This window comes from Oncorhynchus keta, chromosome 9, assembly GCF_023373465.1.
Source record: "Oncorhynchus keta strain PuntledgeMale-10-30-2019 chromosome 9, Oket_V2, whole genome shotgun sequence".
Classification (NCBI taxonomy): domain Eukaryota; kingdom Metazoa; phylum Chordata; class Actinopteri; order Salmoniformes; family Salmonidae; genus Oncorhynchus; species Oncorhynchus keta.
In genome coordinates, this window is record NC_068429.1 from 26,698,282 (window position 1) to 26,724,441 (window position 26,160).

General features: G+C 39.6%; 2 protein-coding genes across 3 annotated transcripts in view; both read left to right on the forward strand.

Annotated features, from left to right (window-relative positions):
- The first annotated feature begins 937 nt into the window (after window positions 1-937).
- LOC118379001 (GRAM domain-containing protein 2B) lies at window positions 938-11,143 on the forward strand. The gene is made up of 14 exons (XM_035766006.2): window positions 938-1,321; window positions 3,336-3,467; window positions 4,804-4,894; window positions 5,544-5,613; window positions 5,797-5,900; window positions 6,240-6,335; window positions 6,445-6,516; window positions 6,957-7,037; window positions 7,223-7,334; window positions 8,181-8,297; window positions 8,585-8,675; window positions 8,973-9,077; window positions 9,599-9,683; window positions 10,158-11,143. The coding sequence occupies exons 1-14, from the start codon at window positions 1,209-1,211 to the stop codon at window positions 10,194-10,196; spliced, it is 1,308 nt and encodes a 435-aa protein (XP_035621899.1). The 5' UTR covers window positions 938-1,208; the 3' UTR covers window positions 10,197-11,143.
- Window positions 11,144-11,903: 760 nt separating this feature from the next.
- LOC118379005 (TNF receptor-associated factor 2-like) overlaps window positions 11,904-26,160 on the forward strand; it is a 36,824-nt gene continuing 22,567 nt past the window's right edge. The window contains exons 1-11 of one of the 2 annotated variants that reach the window (XM_052525598.1): window positions 11,904-12,114; window positions 13,788-13,998; window positions 14,223-14,301; window positions 14,647-14,745; window positions 14,991-15,152; window positions 15,290-15,364; window positions 15,567-15,641; window positions 15,811-15,897; window positions 16,397-16,873; window positions 17,610-17,787; window positions 18,025-18,173. In XM_052525598.1, coding sequence (XP_052381558.1) covers window positions 13,811-13,998; window positions 14,223-14,301; window positions 14,647-14,745; window positions 14,991-15,152; window positions 15,290-15,364; window positions 15,567-15,641; window positions 15,811-15,897; window positions 16,397-16,873; window positions 17,610-17,787; window positions 18,025-18,173 — 1,569 coding nt within the window. In that variant the 5' untranslated portion in view covers window positions 11,904-12,114; window positions 13,788-13,810. The remainder of the gene's footprint in view (window positions 12,115-13,787; window positions 13,999-14,222; window positions 14,302-14,646; window positions 14,746-14,990; window positions 15,153-15,289; window positions 15,365-15,566; window positions 15,642-15,810; window positions 15,898-16,396; window positions 16,874-17,609; window positions 17,788-18,024; window positions 18,174-26,160) is intronic. The other variant, XM_052525597.1, reaches the window with a different exon arrangement.

A 26,160-nucleotide genomic window follows, 5' to 3' on the forward strand; every position in this document is an offset into this window, starting at 1 on the left:
CTTTGGGAAAGTGAGTGGGGTTATATCCTGCCTAGTTGGCCCTGTCCGGGGATATCGTCGTCGGACAGGGCCATAGTTACTATGTCTGTGATATGTGGTTGTCCCACCTAGCTATCTTAATTAAGATGAATGCACTAACTGTACATTGCTCTGGATAAGATCATCTGCTAAATGACTAAAATGTCAATGTAAAATTGGTGTGTGAATGCTTATGTAAATTAGATATTTAATTTGCAATAAATTTGCAAAAATGTCTATAAACATGCTTTCACAGCTCAGTTGGTAGAGCATGGCGCTTGTAACGCCAGGGTAGTGGGTTCGATTCCCGGGACCACCCATACGTAGAATGTATGCACACATGACTGTAAGTCGCTTTGGATAAAAGCGTCTGCTAAATGGCATATATTATATATATATTATTATTATGGGGTATTTTGTGTAGATGGTGATTTAAAAAAAAAGTTTTATTCCTTTTAAATTCACGCTGTAGGACAACAAAATGTGCAATAAGTCTAGGTGTATGAATACTTTTTGAAGGTACTGTAGGCCTAACCATACATAATAAACATCATTGCGTTACATTCCAGTCAAAAAGCTTGGCTGAGGCAGCAGCATCACGTGGTGGTTTCTCAATCTCTTCTGGCTCCCCCATTTCAATCTCATTCTCGTCTTCACTAATAGCACGTAAAACAAGGAACCATGACTGGAAGGGAATTGTGTAGCTATTGTGTAGTTATCAATCGGCTTTTCAATCTACATTTTGAGAAAACATGTACATTTATTTCATATTTAATAAATAACTATCTCTACTTTGCTCAAATGTGTTTGTGTCTGCCTATTCGACACACGATGGCGGCATTTAGCAACTGCCCTGTGCCATTATGAAATTAGGGGAAAGAAGTAGCGAGGAAGGGAAAAGAAGGAAAGGGGGGATTAAATTAGAAACTAAACGAGGCGGGGGTGTAAGTGAAGGCTTTATTTATATTGTCCTGAAATAAAGTGATTAATGTCAGCGCAGTGCCATGTTTGGTTGCCACCAGATCAACCCACCCCCTCTTCCATGCCCTACCTCCACATAGTGTCCCGAGTATCGAACGATCTTCCCAAATTTAACCCCTCCTTTCCGTAGGACGGAGTCACTGACAAAGTTTTTTTTTACGGAGAAAGGGAACTGTTAAGGAAAGCGAACCCAGGCTGTCCCTCAAGAGATGGTACTTATGACCGAACAACCGGACAGAGATCAAACTCCGTTATCTACGCCAGAACAAGTTGTAAAGTCTGTCAAACCGGCCAGAAAAGATCCGAGGGGGATCCAATCGACGTAAGTTTGTATGTTTTCAGTTCAGCATAGCGCCGGGGGCCTAGTAAGCTTGCAAGTTAGCCAACTTTGCTAGCTATGTAACCACTTTTGTTGTTGATGCATAGCTAGCTAACGTTAGCTAGTTAAGTCCTTGCTTTCCCAAGCTCTCTCGATAAAGTTTGCGTTTAATTTAGAAGCAACCTCACACGAAGTTATATGTTGTATTTTTTAATGCAGTTATTTCTATAACGCTAACGTTAGCAAGCGAATAGTGTTTTCAACTTTAAAGACATGGAATTGGAGAATTAAAGTTGACCTCGTCCCAATGGATTTTCCTTCATTGTTTGTCTACCTAGTTACATAAATTTTGCAAATGCACAATCAAGGTTATTTGTCGTCATTCTGATGGGATTACGTTATTTGACGCGTGGCACTGTTTGGTCTTAAAAAAACGTATAACACTCAGCCAGTTAAGTATGTTCAATCAGTTCATTGCGCCAATTCTGTTGCAAAACGTTTTTTTAACAAAAATAGTTTACTCCAAATAGAAAACGTTTTGCAATGATAACGAGAGTTTCTATTGGACAAATTCAGGTAGTTCCCTCGCTGTTTTGTACTGTTTTCTCTGGGGTGTATTCATAATGGTTAAGAACTAAACCGAAGCGAACAGCGCAAACGAAACGGGGAGGGACCTACCTGAATTTGTCCAACAGAAACGCTTGTTTGTGTTTTCCATAAGCAATAAACGGTTTATGTTGCAAAACGTATTTGCAACCGAATCAGCATAATGATCACACATCTGTTTGCTTCCATTTGATTCTTGAACAGTAAATGTTTCCATTGCAAGACGTGAGTGGGTTGCTGATGTCAACGTTGTGAACAGAGTGCCCCGTGGTGGTGTGGTTATGGTATGGGCAGGTGTAAGCTACTGACAACACAAACAATTGCAATTTATCGATGGCAATTTGAATGCACAGAGATACCGTGAAGAGATCCCGAGGCCCATTGTCACGCCATTAATCCGCTGCCATCACCTCATGTTCCAGCATGATAATGCACTGCCTTATGTCACAAGGATCTGTACACAATTCCTGGAAGCTGAAAATGTCCCAGTTCTTCTATGGCCTGCATACTCATCAGACATGTCACCAATTGAGCATGTTTGGGATGCTCTGGTTCGTCGTATATGACAGCGTGTTCCAGTTCCCGCCAATATCCAGCAACTTCGCACAGCCATTGAAGAGGAGTGGGGCTACAGTCCACCTTCAACAGCCGGATCAACTCTATGAACTGTAAATCAGTGCAGTCTTTGTAATTGATGCTCATCTCATATGTATATACTGCACTCAATACCATCTACTGTATCTTGCCTATGCCGCTCTGTATCATGACTCACTCATATATCTTTATGTACATATTCTTATCCCCTTACACTTGTGTCTATAAGGTAGTAGTTTTGGAATTGTTAGCTAGATTACTTGTTGGTTATTACTGCATTGTCGGAACTAGAAGCACAAGCATTTCGCTACACTCGCATTAACATCTGCTAACCATGTGTATGTGACAAATAAAATTTAGATTTGATTTGTTGCACTTTATATTTTTGTTCAGTGTAGCTTGCTAGCTAAGGTTGATCACAGTGATAATGGTTGATTGCATTTTAATGTATGGTTTTCAAAGGTTAATAAAGATTGTATGACTTCAGTAACTAAAGTTGACTGCGATTTCCAAAAACTACAGGCTTGATCCTCTTTTTGAAAGAGTTTGAATGGGGATTTTGTTAAATGATTTACCAATGATAGGTAGCTAGTTGAATCAATGTCCATGTTCATAAAGAAGGAAAACCTCTTGTACTGACTGTTGTCCCACATCAAAAGGTGCCGGATCTTTGCATTACTTCTGCCCTGCTGTTTTCAACCCCATCATTTGAGGCTAAATGTTTTAATAATATATCTCTACAGGTCTGAATGGAGAAACAACACGAGTTTAGCTAGCTACAACATATCATGTTTGACTGTCACACTACTGTGTCCAGGTCAGAGGCAGCGAATGGAGGAGAGGACAAGCCCAAGAGGAGTGCCAGTGGGAGGTCTGCTGGGGACACTCAGGTGTCAATGGACACTGAGGCAGACCTCTCAGAGAGCAGGAAGAAACCACCCCTCATGAAGTGAGACTTACAGATACCATAAATCATGTTTTATGTGAATATGTGGTAAAATGGTCAACTGTCTGCTCTAGCACACAGGGTGCACATGTTTTGTTTTAGCCCAGCACTGACATATTTGATTAAACTAATCTCCAAGCCCCTTCTTAGTTTAGTGTCTGTAGATCAAGTGAGTTTGTGCTGGTCCAGAACTAAATGTGCACCACCTGTGGATCCCCTAGGGATGGAGAAACCATGCTTTAGCCATTGTTGTCGTACCAATTTGTTGTGATAACATACATGTGAGGTTTTGGAACATGGATATATCCACTTCTGTTTAAAAGTTTGGGTGACTTAAATGTCCTTGTTTTTGAAAGAGAATCTATTTATTTTTGTCCATTAAAATAACAGCAAATTGATCAGAAATTTAGACATTTGTTAATGTTCTAAATTACCATTGTTGCTGGAAACAGCAGATTTTAAATGGGAAATCTACGTAGGCGTATAGAGGCCCATTATCAGCAACCATCACTCCTGTGTTCCAATGGCACGTTGTGTTAGCTAATCCAAGTTTATAATTTTAAAAGGCTATTTGATCATTAGACAATGGGTGTCTGTACGCCTATGTAGATATTCCATTAAATATCAGCCGTTTCCGGCTACAATAGTAATTTACAACATTAACAATGTCTATGCTGTATTTCTGATCAATGTGATGTTATTTTAATTTAATTTTTTTATTTTCTTTCAAAAACAAGGGACATTTCTAAGTGACCCCAAACTTTTGAAAGGTAGTGTAGATTACCAACTCTCTAGTGCTTGACCACATTCGATGGCACTAGAACGCAGTTTTATGTTATTGATTAATACATCAGACTGCACTGTCTGGGGCTGTTATGTGATCCACACCTGGGTCGAGTTCATTAGGCGCAAATCAGGAGAAGCTGTTTTGAAACAGGAGGTTCTTCTTTTGCTTGACTAATAAGAAACACGCATTTGTTTTCCATTTCAAAACATTTTGGCCTGTTTTGTGACCTACAAAGCTTGGCTGAGTATTGTGTTGACGAACCTTGATGTTGCTGTATAAACAACACACTTTACATAACCATGCTGCAAGGGATGTGGCTGGCTGTCCTCATGGGAGTTGCTTGTCTTTTTGACTGCTGTAGATCTAGGGAAAACAATATTTAATTTCAATGGGAGTCAAAGTGGATGTGTCATTGACAGTAAGAACTTAGCCAAGTCAACTTGTTTTGGACTATTCTATTGAAGTTGTCTGTCTACATTATTGTTTTTGTACCAATCACTTGCAATATTGGTTGCTACTGTGCTTGTGTGTTAATCTTGTCCCCCTTTTCAGATTTAAGGCTGTGGAGTTGCCTTCCCCGATGCAAACTCCAAGTGACGGTGAAACTAAGTTTGAAGGAAGAAAGAAATCCCAGTCCAGCCAGGTGTGTTTATACTGTATATCAGGCTACCCACACATTCACATTTTCCATTGGTCTCCACAATGTGTGTATGTTTGTTTGGAATTAGCATAATGGCTGAGTAGCTGACTTGCAAAACTAGAGTTTTGTGAGTAAAGTATCTTGACAAAGTTAAAGGTGCAATATGCAGCACTCACTCTGCCATTTCCTGGTTGAAAACATTCTAATAGTGTGCCAAATTTCAGTTTGTGACAAAACAAGCAGTCATTGTGTAGAGAATCATTGTACCATCTAAACCGCTGTGAAATATATTTTCCAGAACCAAAAGTATTGTATTTTCAGCTGTGAAACTAAAAGTAAAAGAGCCAAAAAACTAAACTTAAAACATGGGAAGCATAGAAATAGTGCACACAGCCTTGCTTTCAATAAGAATGACAGATCTCTAACTTAAATTTATATGTGAATTTGGTCGAGTTGCCCAAAAAGTTACATTGTAGCTTTAAGTCTACACAACCCTAATGATCTTTAAATGGATGCTTGTATTTGACATTACCTAGTTGCACATGCACCTCAATATCAATACGTTTGGTCATTTGGAAAGGGAGGTAAAGAAAGTAATACATTTCAAAAGGTAACATTTATCAACATTTGGATGTATTGTCTTCTCTTGCAGATATCCAAGACAAATGCCCAGTACCATAAAATATTCAAAGAAATCAGCAAGGATGAGTTACTGAAACAAAGTAAGTGGCGTAGTCTTCAATTTAAATGAAAGTTAAAAAGCCATAGGGTGACTTTCTCCATTTTCCTCTTGTTTTTAAAAATACGCAAGATTTGCATTATTCTTTCACTTGAAAATAAGCCACAGTCTTGTCATTTGTGCAGAATAGATTTTGCCTGACATCCTCTGCTATGTCTCTTCTCAGGTTACACCTGTGCACTGCAGAAAGACATGCTGTATCAGGGCAAAATGTTTGTGTCTGATAACTGGATATGTTTCCACTCCAAAGTCTTCGGCAGAGATACTAAGGTACAGTATAACAATGGAATACTATAGTCATTACTCCTTCAGTCTAGATTTAATTACATTGTTGTTCCTGATAAGTGCAAGCCCCAGTTTAGTACACACACTATCATTACAATTCTGAGTTGTTACATTTATCAGGAGTTGACTTTCCTACTAATGAACTGAAGGTTGTAGACCTGGAGTTGTTTCACTGACTTAATGTCAACAGATTTGCTATAATTTTTTTAAATAATACTTTTTATTGACTTTTTCTCCTTGGTAGTACTTTGCCTGATCTCTCTAGGAAAAGACAATCACTGAAATATAGATGAAGTAAAATAATGTTTGCTTTCCCATTCCCAGATTGCTATTCCTGTACTCTCTGTGACTCTTATCAAGAAGACAAAAACTGCCATTTTGGTTCCAAATGCACTCGTTATCACATCCACAAACAAAAGGGTATGACCAGTTTTATTTGTAGATATTCAATTGTCAAGTTTGGTCTTAATTAAAAACACGTATTTTTTTATTATTGTCATTATAATTAATTATTTAAAATGTTTTCCAGCACGTATTTGCATCATTCCTATCCCGAGATACAACCTATAAACTTCTGAAATCCGTCTGCGTTCATCTGGATGTAAGTTCTTCCTCCTTGTCCTTTTTTCTTTAATGCATTGTTGTGACATTTGACATAGTCTTATTTTGTGTTGTATTACAGAACATTAGCACTGAGGTTAAACATGTTCTTTCTGTTGTCATAATACTGTGTTATACTGCAACAGGGACTTTTCCATGGAGCTGTGACGATACCTGTATCAAAGTTTATTTTTGCCACGGAAAAAAAATAAACACGAAGCAGACCAACTCTTTGGTCCTTTAAAAACTTTCTCTATGTAAGATATTGTGTGGGAAATAAATACACGTGACTGGATGATGTTTGTTTACAACATTAGGGCTGTTTTCCTAAAGAAATTTAATACGCTTTTTGTTTCCTTGCCACGGTACTAATGAGTATTGCGATACTGGTATCGTCCCGGCCTTACTTTTCATGTCTTAACTCATTGAACACCATTGTAGGGGGACAATACAGGGAGCAGCCTTATTACTTCCTCTGCTGAGAATAGCTTCATAGCCGATTGTCCCTCCTCACTTCCTCTGGTCAGTACTAAGACAGTTGCCTTTTTCCCAACTCTTCTTCTTATATGACCATACAGTAAAGGGTGTGTGTAATGTAATGGTTCTACTGTACCCTCTGTGTATGGACAAAGTTTCATTTATATTCAATAATGTTTTCAATGGGATCATCTGTATGGACAAAATGAATGTAAATATTCTGTGTGTAGGATTTCTCTGGAGACTTCTCAGACCTGGATGGGGTTGTGTGCCAGAGGAGGCAAGACATGCTGGAGACCAGCAGCTCAGGCTCCCAGACCCCAGACTATGAGAAAATGACGGGTGGGTTCTCCCTTTATGATGGCAGGGGAGTCCAACCCCCCCTTGTGAAAAACAAGACAATCATCATACACAATAGACAGACAGATGCAACATCATAGAGACAGAAATAAACCCTGAGAGATGGTGATTAGACGCTTTATACCCTTCCATGAGTGGAGAGAAAGGAATTGCCCCTGAGTATGGAGTCTTATCTATACAGCTTAGAAAAGAGCAGTACTCTCGCAGCTTCTAATAACCTAATAGATTAGTTATTACTGAGTCATGAGTTGGACTGGGAGGTGCAATCAGAGGCTTTCAGTTAGTTCAGCTTCTCTGCCCAGACACAGCAGTCGCCAAACTTGTACTGTACAGGCTCACTTTTTATTGTAGTCCGTAGGCTTGAGTTCAGATGTATTTGAACAGACATGGTTTACCTTTTACATGTTGATACAGTCATGATTTTATGGTTTGTTTAAGAATCTTTTTTTTAAAGTAATTGGGATTAGTTGGCTGTAGACAAATCGGTCTTAGTACATACATCAATGAGAGAGCTGTATCTCCTTTCACCTGTTGACTGCATATGCTTATTGGAAGGCTGAGTATAACACAGATGGTTTGGTGAACCACGCGCACATGAAGAGTAATCTTGCCTGAGACCTGAAGACTCATCTTAGCTCCCCGAGCGAATGCCTTGGCTTTAGCTCAGTGGGCTAACATGGTTTAGTTTGCGCTCAGGCGACCCGGCCTTGATACCAATTAACAAGACCACATCTGATAATGTTGGTAGTTAGGCATGTTGAATTGAAAGGAAATTAGTTCAATAACGACCAGTGGTGTTCAGAGAGCAATCTGTGTTTGTTTTTGCAGAGTTCCCCAGCATCCCAGACACTTTCCTGAGCGCGGTGAAGAACGTAGAGGTGGCGGTGCACGCAGACATCCACCTCCAGACCCCCAACCAAAAACACGGAGCCGCTCACCAGAACGGTGAGGCCTCCTTATGCACGAGCGTGGTGCAATGGAAACAGCAAGACTCTGTTAAATACTTCTGCATTCTCTCTCCCTGGTATCCTAAGGGTTGGCTTCTATCATTTTCCAGAGGGAATGGAATCTGAAAAGTAGAACAGATTGTAATATAAACATTAAGAGAAGGATAAGATCTTAAAGATGTAGTTCTGCAAGTGTTAATTAATATTTGTTTAGCTTCGTCTTTTTGGATTTAAGTCCGGCCCTCTGTGTTGCTGACCTGTGCACTAATCCTGTCTTATCTTTAGGTCCGACCAAGCCTGCCCAGGGTGTTGTACACAAAGTGAAATCGCTACAGCCAGTGTCGTTGAACACCCTTCTACTCGTCTATTTGTTCCTGTGAGTATCCTCTCATTATGAGTCATAAGGGGGTGTCGAGGCCATCTAACAGGTTTTGTAGCTAATCTAATCATTTCACTTGTCGCCAGGCATGTCAAAACAAGTTAAGTGAACTGGGTGTTTTGTCCTGCCTTGGGTGTTAACTTGGTTGTGGAATTGTAACTGTTTGTGTCAAGTAGGAGATGATTCAACAATGGGAGTTGAATTGGAAATACTTGTTTCTTATTGAAAGCCAATGGGTTCCTGTAGATTCCAGCCCTCATCTGGGTGCGTGACGTGTTTGTGTTGTCTTTGCAGAGTTAGTGTCCTTGTCTTGTCTTCGTGTTACATGGCCTTCAAGATTATGGCTCTTGAGAAGCGGCTGAACTCGTTGAGTTCCGTGGGGGAGTATGCACACAACGAGTAAGAGCTGCCACTAAACACTCACACCAGCTTTGTCTGAGATAACGGAGCATCAATAGGAATTAGTTAACAGGTTAACAATTGCAATACAATGAGAATCCAGTCCTAGTATCTGTGGTATACAGTAGATAGTGTTATAATGAATGATAAACCTGAAATTTGACATTACAAACTGTTGGAAAACCCGAAGAATGACTGGGTCAGTCAAGAAACTGTAATTCTTTATGTTATAAATAGGTGTAATATGCATGTTTTGATGTCATTTTTCCAAACATTTCCTGACTTTTCCATAGAAAATTGTAAACCCACTTGTTAAAAATCCATACAATTAAATGTTAATTTCTTTAGGTGTTCAATTTAAAGGCTATTTTACAATATGTACATGTACTCTAACGATGGGATACAGTAAAATGGACCTTTTGCATTTGTGGTCTTTCATTTGCATCTTGCTATAGGAATGAGCTGAAACTGAATACACCTGAATTTATACGACGGCTAATTCAGAGCATATTTTGTTTCAGAAACGTTGTGCATCACAGATCGCAGGTCGACTTCAATGCCGAAATCTATGGGGAGCTGTCTACAAACCTGTTCAAGCTAGAAAAGGTTTGTCGCCTTGCCAGCGAAGACAGTGTCGACATCTGCTCACTGTTTGCTACTCCCAAAAGTTGTTTAATCCGCTTCATTAAAGTTCACTTTTTGGGAGTAGCTTATAGTTACTAGTCTTGCTTGTCCGAGTTTACCCAGCTCCTGTGTCATGCTTGAGTGTGTGTGTGTGTGATACTCTTTCATTGTCACCTCGCCACTCTCCATGGAACAGCTCAAACCTGGCATGCAGTCAGCTCTGTCACTGAGCTAACAACTACTCATTAAGTGGGACAATAGCTCTGCTTTCCCAATAACATATTTTGTATGAACCATTCCCCACTTGGTTACATAATGTGAGGTTGTTGGGGATTGTGAATAGGCCAATGTGGGAGTGTTCTCTGCTCATCAGCCTCTCATGCATGCTATTGTTTTGCAGTGTGTTTTTATTAATTCAGTGCATGTTTTAACCTGTCAAAAATCCTACCAAACCAGATTCAGAGAAATCTCCGTAAGCTACTTGAAGAGACCTGACTTAAGGACCCGTTGGTCGCCTCGCTGGACGGAAGTGGCGGCCTCATAAAACGCTGGTGAAAACACTGCAGATCTGATCGGCAATCTGTTACCAAATAACAGACTGCCACTTTGGAAAAGAGACCATTTCTTAATTGTGCAATAGCAGTATCTTCCTTCTCTTTCTACTCAGGACAAAACCCATTATTTTGTGTCTGATAGCATGCCAGTGTAATCAAGACATTTCAGCAACTGTAGCTAGTTTGGGCTGAATCCTAACTTGAAACTCACGAGCTTAATAATGCAGAATTCTGCTTTTAGGGGCAATCTGCAGTTGCTACATACATTTTTGGACTGAATGAATGATATTCCTCAAGAATCAATGGGTACATAACTTATAAGTGCTTCATGAGCTTAGTTCAACTGTCGTACCCCACTAGAACCCAAAATATAACCTGGTTTTACGCCAATATTTGAAAACAAAGTTAATGTAAACAAACACTATATAGCCTAAAACATGGATAAAATTATGACTGACATCATTGGTGGTCAGTCTTTGCATCCATAGCTTTGTCTATTAATTTGAGTGGTTACATTTCCCCAGCCCCATGTGTTTCTATACCGAAGCCGGGGTGGAAAAATTAATTGTTTCAACTGCTGATTGCCGCATTAAATCATGCCTCGATGTCAATGGGAGATTTCTGTGGAAATTTGAGTTAAGTGTTCAGGTTTCAAGGTATAGGATACAAACCTTAGCAAAGAGAAGCCATAAGCTTTAGCCTATGTAGTACTGTACCTGAGAAGCTTTTCAATATTAATGGGATGTTTTCAGGTATGAGTAGGTCCCAAGGACCCACCTATTTCAATGTTTTTCTATTAACATTTCAAAAATGGTCAGTCTTGTAATGCCTACTGTTCATGTGCCCATTTTGTTACAGGTATGAATTGCCAATAAAATATTTATAGTTCTTGCTTAATTTTTTTGGCTCAAATTGTCATCCAACATGCCTAAATGCTGTTTTCAACCACTTAGTAAATAGGCTCCATTTTCTCAATTTTCAGTAAGCACTGAATGATTCACACAATGTATAACTGAAGTGAATGCCATCTAAAAGATGTGACAAGTCTATGGCTTCTACTGCATCATGGATGTGTATATAGTTAAAGGAACATGACTCTTTCACCTTGTCTGACAGTGTGGTCCAACACTGGTCCACTAGTTTGAGTAAGATTTGCATTCAGGTAAAACAGCATGAATTTGAGTGCCCCATTCAGCCTCGTACCACAGAACAGACTGCTCTTTCAGTGCGTTTTGCCATTGTCAAGTGAATTAATGATTTGCATTCACTTTGAGTGTTCATCATACATAAAGATTACACTGTTGATATATTTGTCATGCTTTTCACATCTGAACATAATATCTCCATTTTATTCTAATGAATGAGGGAGGGAAGTTATTTTGCTAGTAGTGGCAGCTAGTCGTCTATTATAGAGCCTCAATTGATGTCTTGTCAATCATTATAAACTCACCTATTCGGAGGTATGCTGTAAACATGGAAATTATGATAAAACTAAATTATGCACAACTAACCTATATAATTTGTCCAAGTGCCTATATTTTCATTATTTTAAATGTAGTCATATGAAACCATTAGCAATGGAATGTCGTTAGGAGGCACCCCCTTTACATTTGGCCTGTCTGTCAACCCATGTTAAGGCTGCACATGACGTAACACCCACACTGCAAAGTGCAATGGCGAAATTGAACAATAACAGCCATCGCTTCTCGGTACCATATGTATTATGTCGTTAACATTAAAGAAAACAGAATCATTCTCCTGGAGAGTCACATCATGCAACATCTGTAAATTTATCGCGCGCGGGGCTGCGACTAGGAGTATTCTACTGTCTCTGCAAGCGATGACAGTTTAAAACGCGGGTAAGTTCAATGTAATTGCAATACCGTCCATTTTCAATGCCAAACCATTTACGCAGCAAACTGGTTTGTGCACCTGCTTTTAAAGGGGCGTGGCGGCTGGAATGCTGGGTACCCCATCTCCAGCTAAAGATGCTGATAGCTTAGCAACTACGATAGGGGAAAGCAGACGAGAGCAACAATGGATTTACCATTTGTAAGCATCTTTCGCAATGTCTGACTGCACGGAGCATTTTTGTGTGATGACCCGACCATCAACTGTTCTGACACGACTGTAGCGCGAGCTACACGGTGCTATGACTGCTGACTCGAAATGTAAACAAAGGGAGACCGGCCTTTTGCTATTTCTCACAATGCCTGGCAAGCTGCATTGAAGTTGTCGTTGATAGTGTCAATAACTGTTTTTATTTATGCACGATGCATGTATTAGTACAAGCAGACCGTAGATCCATGTGGTCGATGGTGTCTGCTAAACCATAATGTTTCAAACTATAGAAAAATACGTACTGAACAAAAATATAAACGCAACATGTAAAGTGTTGGTCCCATGTTTCATGAGCTGAAATAAACATTTCCCGAAATTCTCTTTAAGCACAAAAATATTATTTCTCTCAAATGTTGTGCAGACATTTTTTTACATCCCTGTTCAGTGAGTATTTATCCTTTTCCAAGATAATCCATCCACCTGATAGTGGCATATCAAGAAGCTGATTAAACCGCACACAGGTGCACCTTGTGCTGAGGACAATACAAGGCCACTCTAAAATGTGCAGTTTTCTCACACAACACAATGCCCCAGATGTCTCAAGTTTTGAGGAAATGTGCAATTGGCATGCTGACTGACTGTAGGAATGTCCACCAGAGTTGTTGCCAGATTATTTATGTTAATTTCTCTACCGTAAGTGGCCTCCAACGTTGTTTTAGAGAATTTGACAGTGCGTCCAACCGTCCTCACAAGCGCAGACCATGTGTAACCACGCCAGCCCAGGACCTCCACATCTGGCTTCTTCATCTGCAGGATTATCTGAGACCAGCCATGAAATTGCGGAGTATTTCTTTCTTTAATAAAGCCCTTTTGTGGGGAAAACAAATTATGTTTGGCTGGGCCTGGCTCCTCAATTTCAAATCCATTACCTTTACAAAAATATAAAAAATAAAACAAACAGAAATAACCATGGTTTTCAAGCGCCCCTGTCGTGTGAAATCCATACACTCAGTAAAATCGTTGAAATTGTCGAATGTTGCGTTCTTATTTTTGTTCAGTATAATTATTTTCTCTTCTAATACAACGACAAGCTTTTTTGAATGCAAAATGATCAGGCTAGATGCCATACCATGCCAATTGTTTATTATGGGAATTGGGCTATAATGCCACCACCTAAACAAGAAATACATACTGGAAAATACATCAGATCTGCCAAATTGTCTATCTCTCTGACCTGACTGACGTAGTATTGTATTAGTGTCATATCCAGAAAAAGCAGTGGCCTACTGTCTGCAGTACCTTTCTCTCAATCTTTATTAAATAGTAGTATAGTTTGGTTTCCAAAAGATATTCAGATGGAGACCTGCACTCACTGATAATCTAGCTTTACCATGTCATCAACACATCAGAAAAATATGCCTTCATCGTAAACTTTTCAAGTTAATTTGGACTCTGACGTTGTTGTTGCCAGGTCTTAGGCGTACTGAGGGAATCATGGCCACGGAAGAACCATCCCCTCCGTCGTCCATGGAGAGCAACAAACCCGGCTTCCCCAAACAGATCCTGGCCAACAAGCTGGAAGATAAACACCTGTGTAACTGCTGTCAGAAGCTGCTGCGGAGGCCCTTCCAAGCCCAGTGTGGACACCGCTTCTGTTCCTACTGCTTCAATAGGACTGTCAGGTGGGAGTTCAAAGACTGTATCTCAACTGTATACAATCGTCTGTATTTTCTCCTTTACCTGTAATGTGTAAGTACTGTTCTGGTAAAACCTAAGGAAGAAACTTTATAGACTATTGAAATGCACCCCCAGGTTATGATGCCTGATGAATATATTACACATTTGACAATATGACACACTGTACTGTTATTTTGTACTGTTTGTTGACATAATATTCCCATTACAGAGATGGACCTCAGAAATGCAGTGCTTGTATCAAAGAGGACATTTTTGAAGAGCCCACGTCGATTCTAAAACAAGGCTGTGTAAGTTTCTACAAAATGCGTCTTTCATTACAGTGTCACTTTATCCTCTCAAAGAACAAGTAAGATCAAAATGTACCCTTCAAATAATATGTGTCCATGTTATTTGGAGCGTGCGCACACACACACACACACACACACACACACACACACACACACACACACACACACACACACACACACACACACACACACACACACACACACACACACACACACACACACACACACACACACGCACACCTCTCAATCATAAATGGAGCATTCGGAAACAGTACAGACTCACTGTAAAGAAAAAAGCCTTGGCGAAATGTTAGTTTGCATGTTAGTTTGCTCTCACTTCTGCAGGCTTTTCCTGACAACGCAGCTCGACGAGAGGTCGAAAACCTCTCTGTTGTCTGCATCAACGAAGGCTGTACATGGAAAGGCAATATTAAAGAATATGAGGTTAGTTGAGCGTGGTTTTAGACTGATTATAAACCTCTTCATCATTCAAACGAAGCATTTAGACGGACATTTTTGTTGAAAAAAGAAATGGTGCCACAGATGGTTATAAGCAATGCACCTCAATACTGTATTTGCTTTGCTGTGTTCTTGCTTCATGATCAGTTTGACCGAAGATCCTTGTTTAGGCTGTTCTGAACATATACTAAAGCCAAATGAATCCTAACTTTATTTTCTGTCACTTACAGTTGAGCCACGAGGGGAAGTGTGACTACATGATCATCCCCTGCCCCTCCTGTAAAGAGCAGATCCGCTTCAACGAACAGGAACGCCACAACGAGCGAGAGTGCCCTGAGAGAACTCTCAACTGCAAGTACTGCAAGGAACCATTTCATTTCAAAAACATCAAGGTGAGAAATGATGCATGCTCCGAGAGAGAACGTCCATCCATCTGATTATTTGTGAAATCTTTCAAATGGCTGGCTTACGATCGTATCAATTTTGCAATATTTGTAAGAAGCTATACAAGAACACGTCTTTTATTTAGGCCCACGACGAGATCTGCCCCAAGTACCCCATGATCTGTGAAGGCTGTGCCAAGAAGAAAATACCCAGGGAGAAGGTGAGTTCTTAAAGTTTCAACATACACAATATAGCCAATTATAGCCAAACGCGACTGAATGCGTTTGGAAAATGCATCACGGAAAAGGAAGCTCAATATTGAGAGAAAATAATCCACTCTCTTTTAAGAAGGTTGTTGTTCGAAATAGCTGTAGAACTTGTCAAATCATTGTGTATTGTTTCGCCTTTGGCTCTTTCCCTAGTACGTGGACCACATTAAGTTCTGCAGCAAATTCAGAACGCCATGCAGATTCCATGTTGTTGGGTGTGATATGTCAGTAAGTAGCTTTCTTATCTCTTCAGAGCTATGGTTTTAATTAATCCTAATTAAACAAACGAGGTTGTTACTGTGTAATTACTATTTACCATGTTATTTCTTAAATATTACCTGGTAATAATTCAGTGCTACTGTTAGAACAGCTCTCCTCTCCCCCTCTCTCTGTACAGGTGGAGAAGGAGAGGATCCATGACCACGAGAGGGCCTGCACCTATGAGCACCTCAACTTGCTGCTGCACTACATTATGGGGATGAAGGTGAGGATGAGTATGGATGTAGTGGAGCGTAAGTGCCCATTACACACACACTAAAGCAGTGGTATTCAAAGTCGGGGTTGCAGGGGAACTGCAATGGGGTCGTCCCAAAAATTATTATAAAAGTACAAGATATTATATGGGACTATATAAAAAAATTGTTGAGAAAGATAATGAAATACAATTTTCTTGAGTAGATGTATTTATTGGTTTCCTTTTGTTTTGCTAAGAGATGAAAACATAATTAATTGTAGGTTATGTGCTGATGTAAAAATCGAAATGTACCTATTTTATGGTTGGTTTGGGATGAGTTGGATTTGGGGTGGGGTCGTGAGAAATGAATGCTAAAAAAATGGGGTCCCCAGAAATTCTGGTAGAAAAAATGGCGTCCCTGCTGAAAAAGTTTGAATAACACTGCGCTAAAAGATGGTTGTTTGCATTAGCATTTACTTACTCTGTGTTTACTTTACCTACCTTATTTTCTTCCTCTCCATCCATGAAGGTGAGCATGGAGGGCCTGCAGCCGCAAGGCCTGGAGCTGGCTGGACACAAGCTCCTGGAGCTCCACCATTCCCTCAGGGAGCTGGAGGCACGCGTCTCCCAGCTCAGCACTACATCCACCGGGCCTCCCGTGCAGGGGGCCACCAACTCTTCTTCCTCCCCGTGCCTCTCCGGGCCTCCCGCCCTAGCTCTTCCCCTGCCTCCACCTCCCGCCCTGGCCCCCACCCTGACTGTGTCCACCTCCTTCACCCCCTTGCCCAGCTCGGTGGGGGCGGCCCTGGAGCTACAGCTCCACAGTGAGAAGACCAAGGTGGCGGAGCTGGGACGCAGGTGCACCGACCTGGAGGTGAAGGCGGGGATGTTTGAGAATGTGGTTTGCGTGTTGAACCGAGAGGTGGAGCGCTTTGCCACAACCATGGAGGCCAGTAACAGACAGCATCGCCTAGACCAGGATAAGATTGAGGCCCTGAGCAACAAGGTAATAAGGCCCTGAAGCAGAAATCAAATTCAGTCATTTAATTTATACATCCCTATCCAACATGTTAATTCAATGGCATGACTTACTGGGGTATAAAGCTGGAGGTTCTGAGGATTGTGGTGGCATTTTTCTGCTTTACCAAATTACCAGAGTTACAAACTACACCTCAGTCAGAGTTACACTTAAACTACATATATTATATTAAGAGCTTTGCAATAGCCCTTTTTGACTTTCAATGATGCGCTATCTCTAATGAACCATTGAAAAGTACCACCAGAAAAGTACAAAGATTTTTTATAGCCAAGATACACCCCTCTCAACTTACATGACGAACCACAGATCTTAGGAACAGTTCACAAAGATATGAAAGATATCTTTAAAACATAGCAGACAGTTACTGCTGTGTCAACAGTTCTCATTGTAAAGACCAGTGTCTGGCCCCCTCCTCACCAAACTGGAACCCGTCTCACCCTGGTACGGTATAGCACAAAAACATTACCTTTACTATCTGGAATGCTCTTTAGGCTTTATTACCCAAAGACATCGTAAATCTCCTCTGTCAGTGCTATCTCATAGAGGCCCATCCTCAGTGGAACACACACAATACTCTATTCTGTCTAATGTAACAACTATTCTTATAACAATCTTACAAGCATTAAAACATAATCTTGCAATTCTCCACGACAGGTTATTGACTTCATAGAAGCTAACACATATTTGTGTGTGTGTGTCTCAGGTGCGGCAGCTGGAGAGGACGGTGGGGCTGAAAGACCTGACGGTAGCAGAGATGGAAGGCAGGCTGAGGGAGATATCGGGCACCACATTCGACGGCGTCTTCATCTGGAGGATTTCTGACTTTACCAAAAAAAGACAGGATGCCATCGCTGGCCGAGCTCCTGCCATGTTCTCACCAGGTAAACCAGAACTATTGCAGTCCGTGTTAAGACTGAGACCAAAGGGGCTTCGAGACCGAGTCAAGGCCGAAAACCAGAACAACCATATCGAGACTATATTATACCGTAGTAGTGCAAGTCATAATGACAGTGCAAAACGTAGGCTATTGTGTTTCCATAATAATATTTAAATCACCGTTTTTCAGCCTTCTACACCAGTAAATATGGCTATAAAATATGTCTGTTTTTCCCCAACAGCCTTCTACACCAGTAAATACGGCTACAAGATGTGTCTGCGGATCTACCTGAACGGGGACGGGACAGGGCGTGGCAGCCACCTGTCTCTGTTCTTTGTGGTGATGAGGGGACTGAGTGATGCTCTGCTCAAATGGCCCTTCAACCAGAAGGTAAGGACCAGGGGACTCATTTAGAAAATGCATAGAAAATGCATTAGAAGGTCATACATTTTACATGCTGTATATTGAAATCCACACGAATCCTGTAATTTATACAGTACCAGTCAAACATTTGGACACACATACTCATTCAAGGGTTTTTCTTTATTTTTTATTATTTTCTACATTGTAGAATAATAGTGATGACACCAACACTATGAAATAACACATATGGAATTATGTAGTAACCAAACAAGTGTTAAACAAATCAAAATATATTTATATTATATATATATATATTATTATTATTATTATTATTATTATTATTATTATTATTATTATTATATATTTGAGATTCTTCAAAGTAGCCACCCTTTGCCTTGATGACAGCTTTGCACACACTTGGCATTCTCTCAACCAGCTTCACCTGGAATGCTTTTCCAACCGTCTTGAACGACTTCCTACATATGCTGAGCACTTGTTGGTTGTTTTTTCTTTACGCTGTGGTCCAACTCATCCCAAACCATCTCAATTGGGTTGAGGTTGGGTGATTGTGGAGGCCAGGTCATCTTATACAGCGCTCCATCACTTTCCTTCTTGGTCAAATAGCCCTTACATAGCCTGGAATTTTGTTGGGTCATCGTCCTGTTGAAAAACAAATTGTAGTCCCACTAAGCGCAAACCAGATGGGATGGCGTATCGCTGCAGAATGCTGTGGTAGCCATGCTGTTTAAGTGTGCCTTAAATTCTAAATAAATCACAGAGTACCACTAGCAAAGCACCCCCACACCATCACATCTCCTCTGCCATGCTTCACGGTGGGAACCACACATACGGAGATCATCCATTCACCTACTCTGTTTCTCACAAAGACACGGTGGTTGGAAAAAATCTCAAATTTGGACTCATCAGACCAAAGGACAGATTTCCACCGGTCTAATGTCCATTGCTTGTGTTTCTTGGCCCAAGCAAGTCTCTTCTTCTTATTGGTGTCCTTTAGTAGTGGTTTCATTGCAGCAATTCGACCATGAAGGCCTGATTCACTGAGTGGCCTCTGAACAGTTGATGTTGAGATGTCTGTTACTTGAACTCTGTGAAGCATTTATTTGGGCTTACATTTTTGAGGCTGGTAACTCTAACGAACTTATCCTCTTCGGCAGAGGTAACTCTCGAGTCTTCCTTTCCTGTGGCGATCCTCATGAGAGCCAGTTTCATCATAGCGCTTGATGGTTTTTGCAACTACACTTGAAGAAACTTTCACATTTCTTGAAATTTTTCGTATAGACTGACCTTCATGTCTTAAAGTAATGATGGACTGTAATTTCTCTTTGCTTATTTGAGCTGTTCTTGCCTTAATATGGACTTGGTCTTTTACCAAATAGGGCTATCTTCTGTATACCACCTCTACCTTGTCACAACACAACTGATTGTCTCAAACGCATTAAGAAGGAAAGAAATTCCACAAATGAGCTTTTAACAAGGCACTCCTGTTAATTGAAATGCGTTCCAGGTGACTACCTCATTAAGCTGGTTGAGAGAATACCAAGAGTGTGCAAAGCTGTCATCAAGGCAAAGGGTGGCTACTTTGAAGAATCTCAAATATATAATAATAATAATAATAATAATAATAATAATAATAATAATAATATATATATAATATAAATATATTTTGATTTGTTTAACACTTTTTTGGTTACTACATGATTCCATATGTGTTATTTCATAGTTTTATGTCTTCAATATTATTATACAATGAAGAAAATAGCAAAAATAAGGAAAAACCCTTGAATGAGTAGGTGTGTCCAAACTTTGGACTGGTACTGTATATCTTCAAATTTATGTTAAAATGTGCAACACAATTTTGATTTTGCATGACACGTGTGATGTATAAATCAGACATGCTTTTGTGGAATTCTCTCTCTCGTTGTCCTGGCAGGAAACATGTCTGTAATGGAGATTATAAATATCTAATTCTATGATTTATTACGTTTTCTATATCAGACATTGTTTTGTTCGTACTCTTTTTATTTGTAAATAATCATTAATCAACAAAGAGGTGAAAAGAGGGCGACCCAGTCAAGTGTCAGACAGAGTTGTTGTTCTCATCTTATGTCAGACAGGGTTGTTGTTCTCATCTTATGTCAGGCAGAGTTGTTGTTCTCATCTTATGTCAGACAGAGTTGTGGTTCTCATCTTATGTCAGACAGAGTTGTTGTTCTCATCTTATGTCAGACAGGGTTGTTGTTCTCATCTTATGTCAGACAGAGTTGTTGTTCTCATCTTATGTCAGACAGAGTTGTGGTTCTCATCTTATGTCAGACAGAGTTGTTGTTCTCATCTTATGTCAGACAGGGTTGTTGTTCTCATCTTATGTCAGACAGGGTTGTTGTTCTCATCTTATGTCAGACAGAGTTGTTGTTCTCATTTTATGTCAGACAGAGTTGTTGTTCTCATCTTATGTCAGACAGAGTTGTTGTTCTCATCTTATGTCAGACAGAGTTGTTGTTCTCATCTTATGTCAGACAGAGTTGTGGTTCTCATCTTATGTCAGACAGAGTTGTTTTCATCTTATGTCTGCTAAATGGCATATAAATATAAATATAAATAAATGTCAGACAGGGTTGTTGTTCTCATCTTATGTCAGACAGAGTTGTTTTCATCTTATGTCAGACAGAGTTGTTGTTCTCATTTTATATCAGACAGAGTTGTTGTTCTCATCTTATGTCAGACAGAGTTGTTGTTCTCATCTTATGTCAGACAGAGTTGTTGTTCTCGTCTTATGTCAGACAGGGTTGTTGTTCTCATTTTATATCAGACAGAGTTGTTGTTCTCATCTTATGTCAGACAGGGTTGTTGTTCTCATCTTATGTCAGACAGAGTTGTTGTTCTCGTCTTATGTCAGACAGAGTTGTTGTTCTCGTCTTATGTCAGACAGAGTTGTTGTTCTCATTTTATATCAGACAGAGTTGTTGTTCTCATCTTATGTCAGACAGGGTTGTTGTTCTCATTTTATGTCAGACAGAGTTGTTGTTCTCATCTTATGTCAGACAGAGTTGTTGTTCTCATCTTATGTCAGACAGAGTTGTTGTTCTCATCTTATGTCAGACAGAGTTGTGGTTCTCATCTTATGTCAGACAGGGTTGTTGTTCTCATCTTATGTCAGACAGAGTTATTGTTCTCATCTTATGTCAGACAGAGTTGTTGTTCTCATCTTATGTCAGACAGAGTTGTTGTTCTCATTTTATATCAGACAGAGTTGTTGTTCTCATTTTATGTCAGACAGAGTTGTTGTTCTCATCTTATGTCAGACAGAGTTGTTGTTCTCATCTTATGTCAGACAGAGTTGTTGTTCTCATTTTATGTCAGACAGAGTTATTGTTCTCATCTTATGTCAGACAGGGTTGTTGTTCTCATCTTATGTCAGACAGAGTTATTGTTCTCATCTTATGTCAGACAGAGTTGTTGTTCTCATCTTATGTCAGACAGAGTTGTTGTTCTCATTTTATATCAGACAGAGTTGTTGTTCTCATCTTATGTCAGACAGAGTTATTGTTCTCATCTTATGTCAGACAGAGTTGTTGTTCTCATTTTATGTCAGACAGAGTTGTTGTTCTCATCTTATGTCAGACAGAGTTGTTGTTCTCATCTTATGTCAGACAGAGTTGTTGTTCTCATTTTATGTCAGACAGAGTTGTTGTTCTCATCTTATGTCAGACAGAGTTGTTGTTCTCATCTTATGTCAGACAGAGTTGTTGTTCTCATCTTATGTCAGACAGAGTTGTGGTTCTCATCTTATGTCAGACAGGGTTGTTGTTCTCATCTTATGTCAGACAGAGTTATTGTTCTCATCTTATGTCAGACAGAGTTGTTGTTCTCATCTTATGTCAGACAGAGTTGTTGTTCTCATTTTATATCAGACAGAGTTGTTGTTCTCATCTTATGTCAGACAGAGTTATTGTTCTCATCTTATGTCAGACAGAGTTGTTGTTCTCATTTTATGTCAGACAGAGTTGTTGTTCTCATCTTATGTCAGTCAGAGTTGTTGTTCTCATCTTATGTTAGACAGAGTTGTTGTTCTCATTTTATGTCAGACAGAGTTGTTGTTCTCATCTTATGTCACACAGAGTTGTTGTTCTCATCTTATGTCAGACAGAGTTGTTGTTCTCATCTTATGTCAGACAGAGTTGTTGTTCTCATCTTATGTCAGACAGGGTTGTTGTTCTCATTTTATGTCAGACATAGTTGTTGTTCTCATCTTATGTCAGACAGAGTTGTTGTTCTCATCTTATGTCAGACAGAGTTGTTGTTCTCATCTTATGTCAGACAGAGTTGTTGTTCTCATCTTATGTCAGACAGGGTTGTTGTTCTCATCTTATGTCAGACAGGGTTGTTGTTCTCATCTTATGTCAGACAGAGTTGTTGTTCTCATCTTATGTCAGACAGAGTTGTTGTTCTCATCTTATGTCAGACAGGGTTGTTGTTTTCATCTTATGTCAGACAAAGTTGTTGTTCTCATTTTATGTCAGACAGGGTTGTTGTTCTCATCTTATGTCAGACAGAGTTGTTGTTCTCATCTTATGTCAGACAGAGTTGTTGTTCTCATCTTATGTCAGACAGAGTTGTTGTTCTCATTTTATGTCAGACAGAGTTGTTGTTCTCATTTTATGTCAGACAGAGTTATTGTTCTCATCTTATGTCAGACAGAGTTGTTGTTCTAATTTTATGTCAGACAGAGTTGTTGTTCTCATCTTATGTCAGTCAGAGTTGTTGTTCTCATCTTATGTTAGACAGAGTTGTTGTTCTCATTTTATGTCAGACAGAGTTGTTGTTCTCATCTTATGTCACACAGAGTTGTTGTTCTCATCTTATGTCAGACAGAGTTGTTGTTCTCATCTTATGTCAGACAGAGTTGTTGTTCTCATCTTATGTCAGACAGGGTTGTTGTTCTCATTTTATGTCAGACATAGTTGTTGTTCTCATCTTATGTCAGACAGAGTTGTTGTTCTCATCTTATGTCAGACAGAGTTGTTGTTCTCATCTTATGCCAGACAGGGTTGTTGTTCTCATCTTATGTCAGACAGAGTTGTTGTTCTCATCTTATGTCAGACAGAGTTGTTGTTCTCATCTTATGCCAGACAGGGTTGTTGTTCTCATCTTATGTCAGACAGGGTTGTTGTTCTCATCTTATGTCAGACAGAGTTGTTGTTCTCATCTTATGTCAGACAGAGTTGTTGTTCTCATCTTATGTCAGACAGGGTTGTTGTTTTCATCTTATGTCAGACAAAGTTGTTGTTCTCATTTTATGTCAGACAGGGTTGTTGTTCTCATCTTATGTCAGACAGAGTTGTTGTTCTCATCTTATGTCAGACAGAGTTGTTGTTCTCATTTTATGTCAGACAGGGTTGTTGTTCTCATTTTATATCAGACAGAGTTGTTGTTCTCATTTTATATCAGACAGAGTTGTTGTTCTCATCTTATGTCAGACAGAGTTGTTGTTCTCATTTTATATCAGACAGAGTTGTTGTTCTCATTTTATATCAGACAGAGTTGTTGTTCTCATCTTATGTCAGACAGGGTTGTTGTTCTCATCTTATGTCAGACAGGGTTGTTGTTCTCATCTTATGTCAGACAGAGTTGTTGTTCTCATCTTATGTCAGACAGAGTTGTTGTTCTCATCTTATGTCAGACAGAGTTGTTGTTCTCATCTTATGTCAGACAGGGTTGTTGTTCTCATCTTATGTCAGACAGAGTTGTTGTTCTCATCTTATGTCAGACAGGGTTGTTGTTCTCATCTTATGTCAGACAGGGTTGTTGTTCTCATCTTATGTCAGACAGAGTTGTTGTTCTCATGTTATGTCAGACAGAGTTGTTGTTCTCATCTTATGTCAGACAGAGTTGTTGTTCTCATCTTATGTCAGACAGAGTTGTTGTTCTCATCTTATGTCAGACAGAGTTGTTGTTCTCATCTTATGTCAGACAGAGTTGTTGTTCTCATCTTATGTCAGACAGGGTTGTTGTTCTCATCTTATGTCAGACAGAGTTGTTGTTCTCATCTTATGTCAGACAGGGTTGTTGTTCTCATCTTATGTCAGACAGGGTTGTTGTTCTCATCTTATGTCAGACAGAGTTGTTGTTCTCATCTTATGTCAGACAGGGTTGTTGTTCTCATCTTATGTCAGACAGAGTTGTTGTTCTCATCTTATGTCAGACAGAGTTGTTGTTCTCATCTTATGTCAGACAGAGTTGTTGTTCTCATCTTATGTCAGACAGGGTTGTTGTTCTCATCTTATGTCAGACAGAGTTGTTGTTCTCATCTTATGTCAGACAGGGTTGTTGTTCTCATCTTATGTCAGACAGGGTTGTTGTTCTCATCTTATGTCAGACAGAGTTGTTGTTCTCATCTTATGTCAGACAGGGTTGTTGTTCTCATCTTATGTCAGACAGGGTTGTTGTTCTCATCTTATGTCAGACAGAGTTGTTGTTCTCATCTTATGTCAGACAGAGTTGTTGTTCTCATCTTATGTCAGACAGAGTTGTTGTTCTCATCTTATGTCAGACAGAGTTGTTGTTCTCATCTTATGTCAGACAGAGTTGTTGTTCTCATCTTATGTCAGACAGAGTTGTTGTTCTCATCTTATGTCAGACAGAGTTGTTGTTCTCATCTTATGTCAGACAGGGTTGTTGTTCTCATCTTATGTCAGACAGAGTTGTTGTTCTCATCTTATGTCAGACAGAGTTGTTGTTCTCATCTTATGTCAGACAGAGTTGTTGTTCTCATCTTATGTCAGACAGAGTTGTTGTTCTCATCTTATGTCAGACAGGGTTGTTGTTCTCATCTTATGTCAGACAGGGTTGTTGTTCTCATCTTATGTCAGACAGAGTTGTTGTTCTCATCTTATGTCAGACAGAGTTGTTGTTCTCATCTTATGTCAGACAGAGTTGTTGTTCTCATCTTATGTCAGACAGGGTTGTTGTTCTCATCTTATGTCAGACAGAGTTGTTGTTCTCATTTTATATCAGACAGAGTTGTTGTTCTCATTTTATATCAGACAGAGTTGTTGTTCTCATTTTATGTCAGACAGAGTTATTGTTCTCATCTTATGTCAGACAGAGTTGTTGTTCTCATTTTATGTCAGACAGAGTTGTTGTTCTCATCTTATGTCAGTCAGAGTTGTTGTTCTCATCTTATGTTAGACAGAGTTGTTGTTCTCATTTTATGTCAGACAGAGTTGTTGTTCTCATCTTATGTCACACAGAGTTGTTGTTCTCATCTTATGTCAGACAGAGTTGTTGTTCTCATCTTATGTCAGACAGAGTTGTTGTTCTCATCTTATGTCAGACAGGGTTGTTGTTCTCATTTTATGTCAGACATAGTTGTTGTTCTCATCTTATGTCAGACAGAGTTGTTGTTCTCATCTTATGTCAGACAGAGTTGTTGTTCTCATCTTATGTCAGACAGAGTTGTTGTTCTCATCTTATGTCAGACAGGGTTGTTGTTCTCATCTTATGTCAGACAGGGTTGTTGTTCTCATCTTATGTCAGACAGAGTTGTTGTTCTCATCTTATGTCAGACAGAGTTGTTGTTCTCATCTTATGTCAGACAGGGTTGTTGTTTTCATCTTATGTCAGACAAAGTTGTTGTTCTCATTTTATGTCAGACAGGGTTGTTGTTCTCATCTTATGTCAGACAGAGTTGTTGTTCTCATCTTATGTCAGACAGAGTTGTTGTTCTCATCTTATGTCAGACAGAGTTGTTGTTCTCATCTTATGTCAGACAGAGTTGTTGTTCTCATCTTATGTCAGACAGAGTTGTTGTTCTCATCTTATGTCAGACAGGGTTGTTGTTCTCATCTTATGTCAGACAGAGTTGTTGTTCTCATCTTATGTCAGACAGGGTTGTTGTTCTCATCTTATGTCAGACAGGGTTGTTGTTCTCATCTTATGTCAGACAGGGTTGTTGTTCTCATCTTATGTCAGACAGGTTGTTGTTGTTCTCATC

Coding starts and splice junctions, on each gene's coding strand:
- LOC118379001 (XM_035766006.2), top strand. CDS start 1,209: ATGGTACTTATGACCGAACAACCGGACAGAGATCAAACTCCGTTATCT. Junction 5,614..5,796: donor GGATGAGTTACTGAAACAAA/GTAAGTGGCGTA, acceptor GTCTCTTCTCAG/GTTACACCTGTGCACTGCAG. Junction 6,517..6,956: donor CCGTCTGCGTTCATCTGGAT/GTAAGTTCTTCC, acceptor ACACCATTGTAG/GGGGACAATACAGGGAGCAG.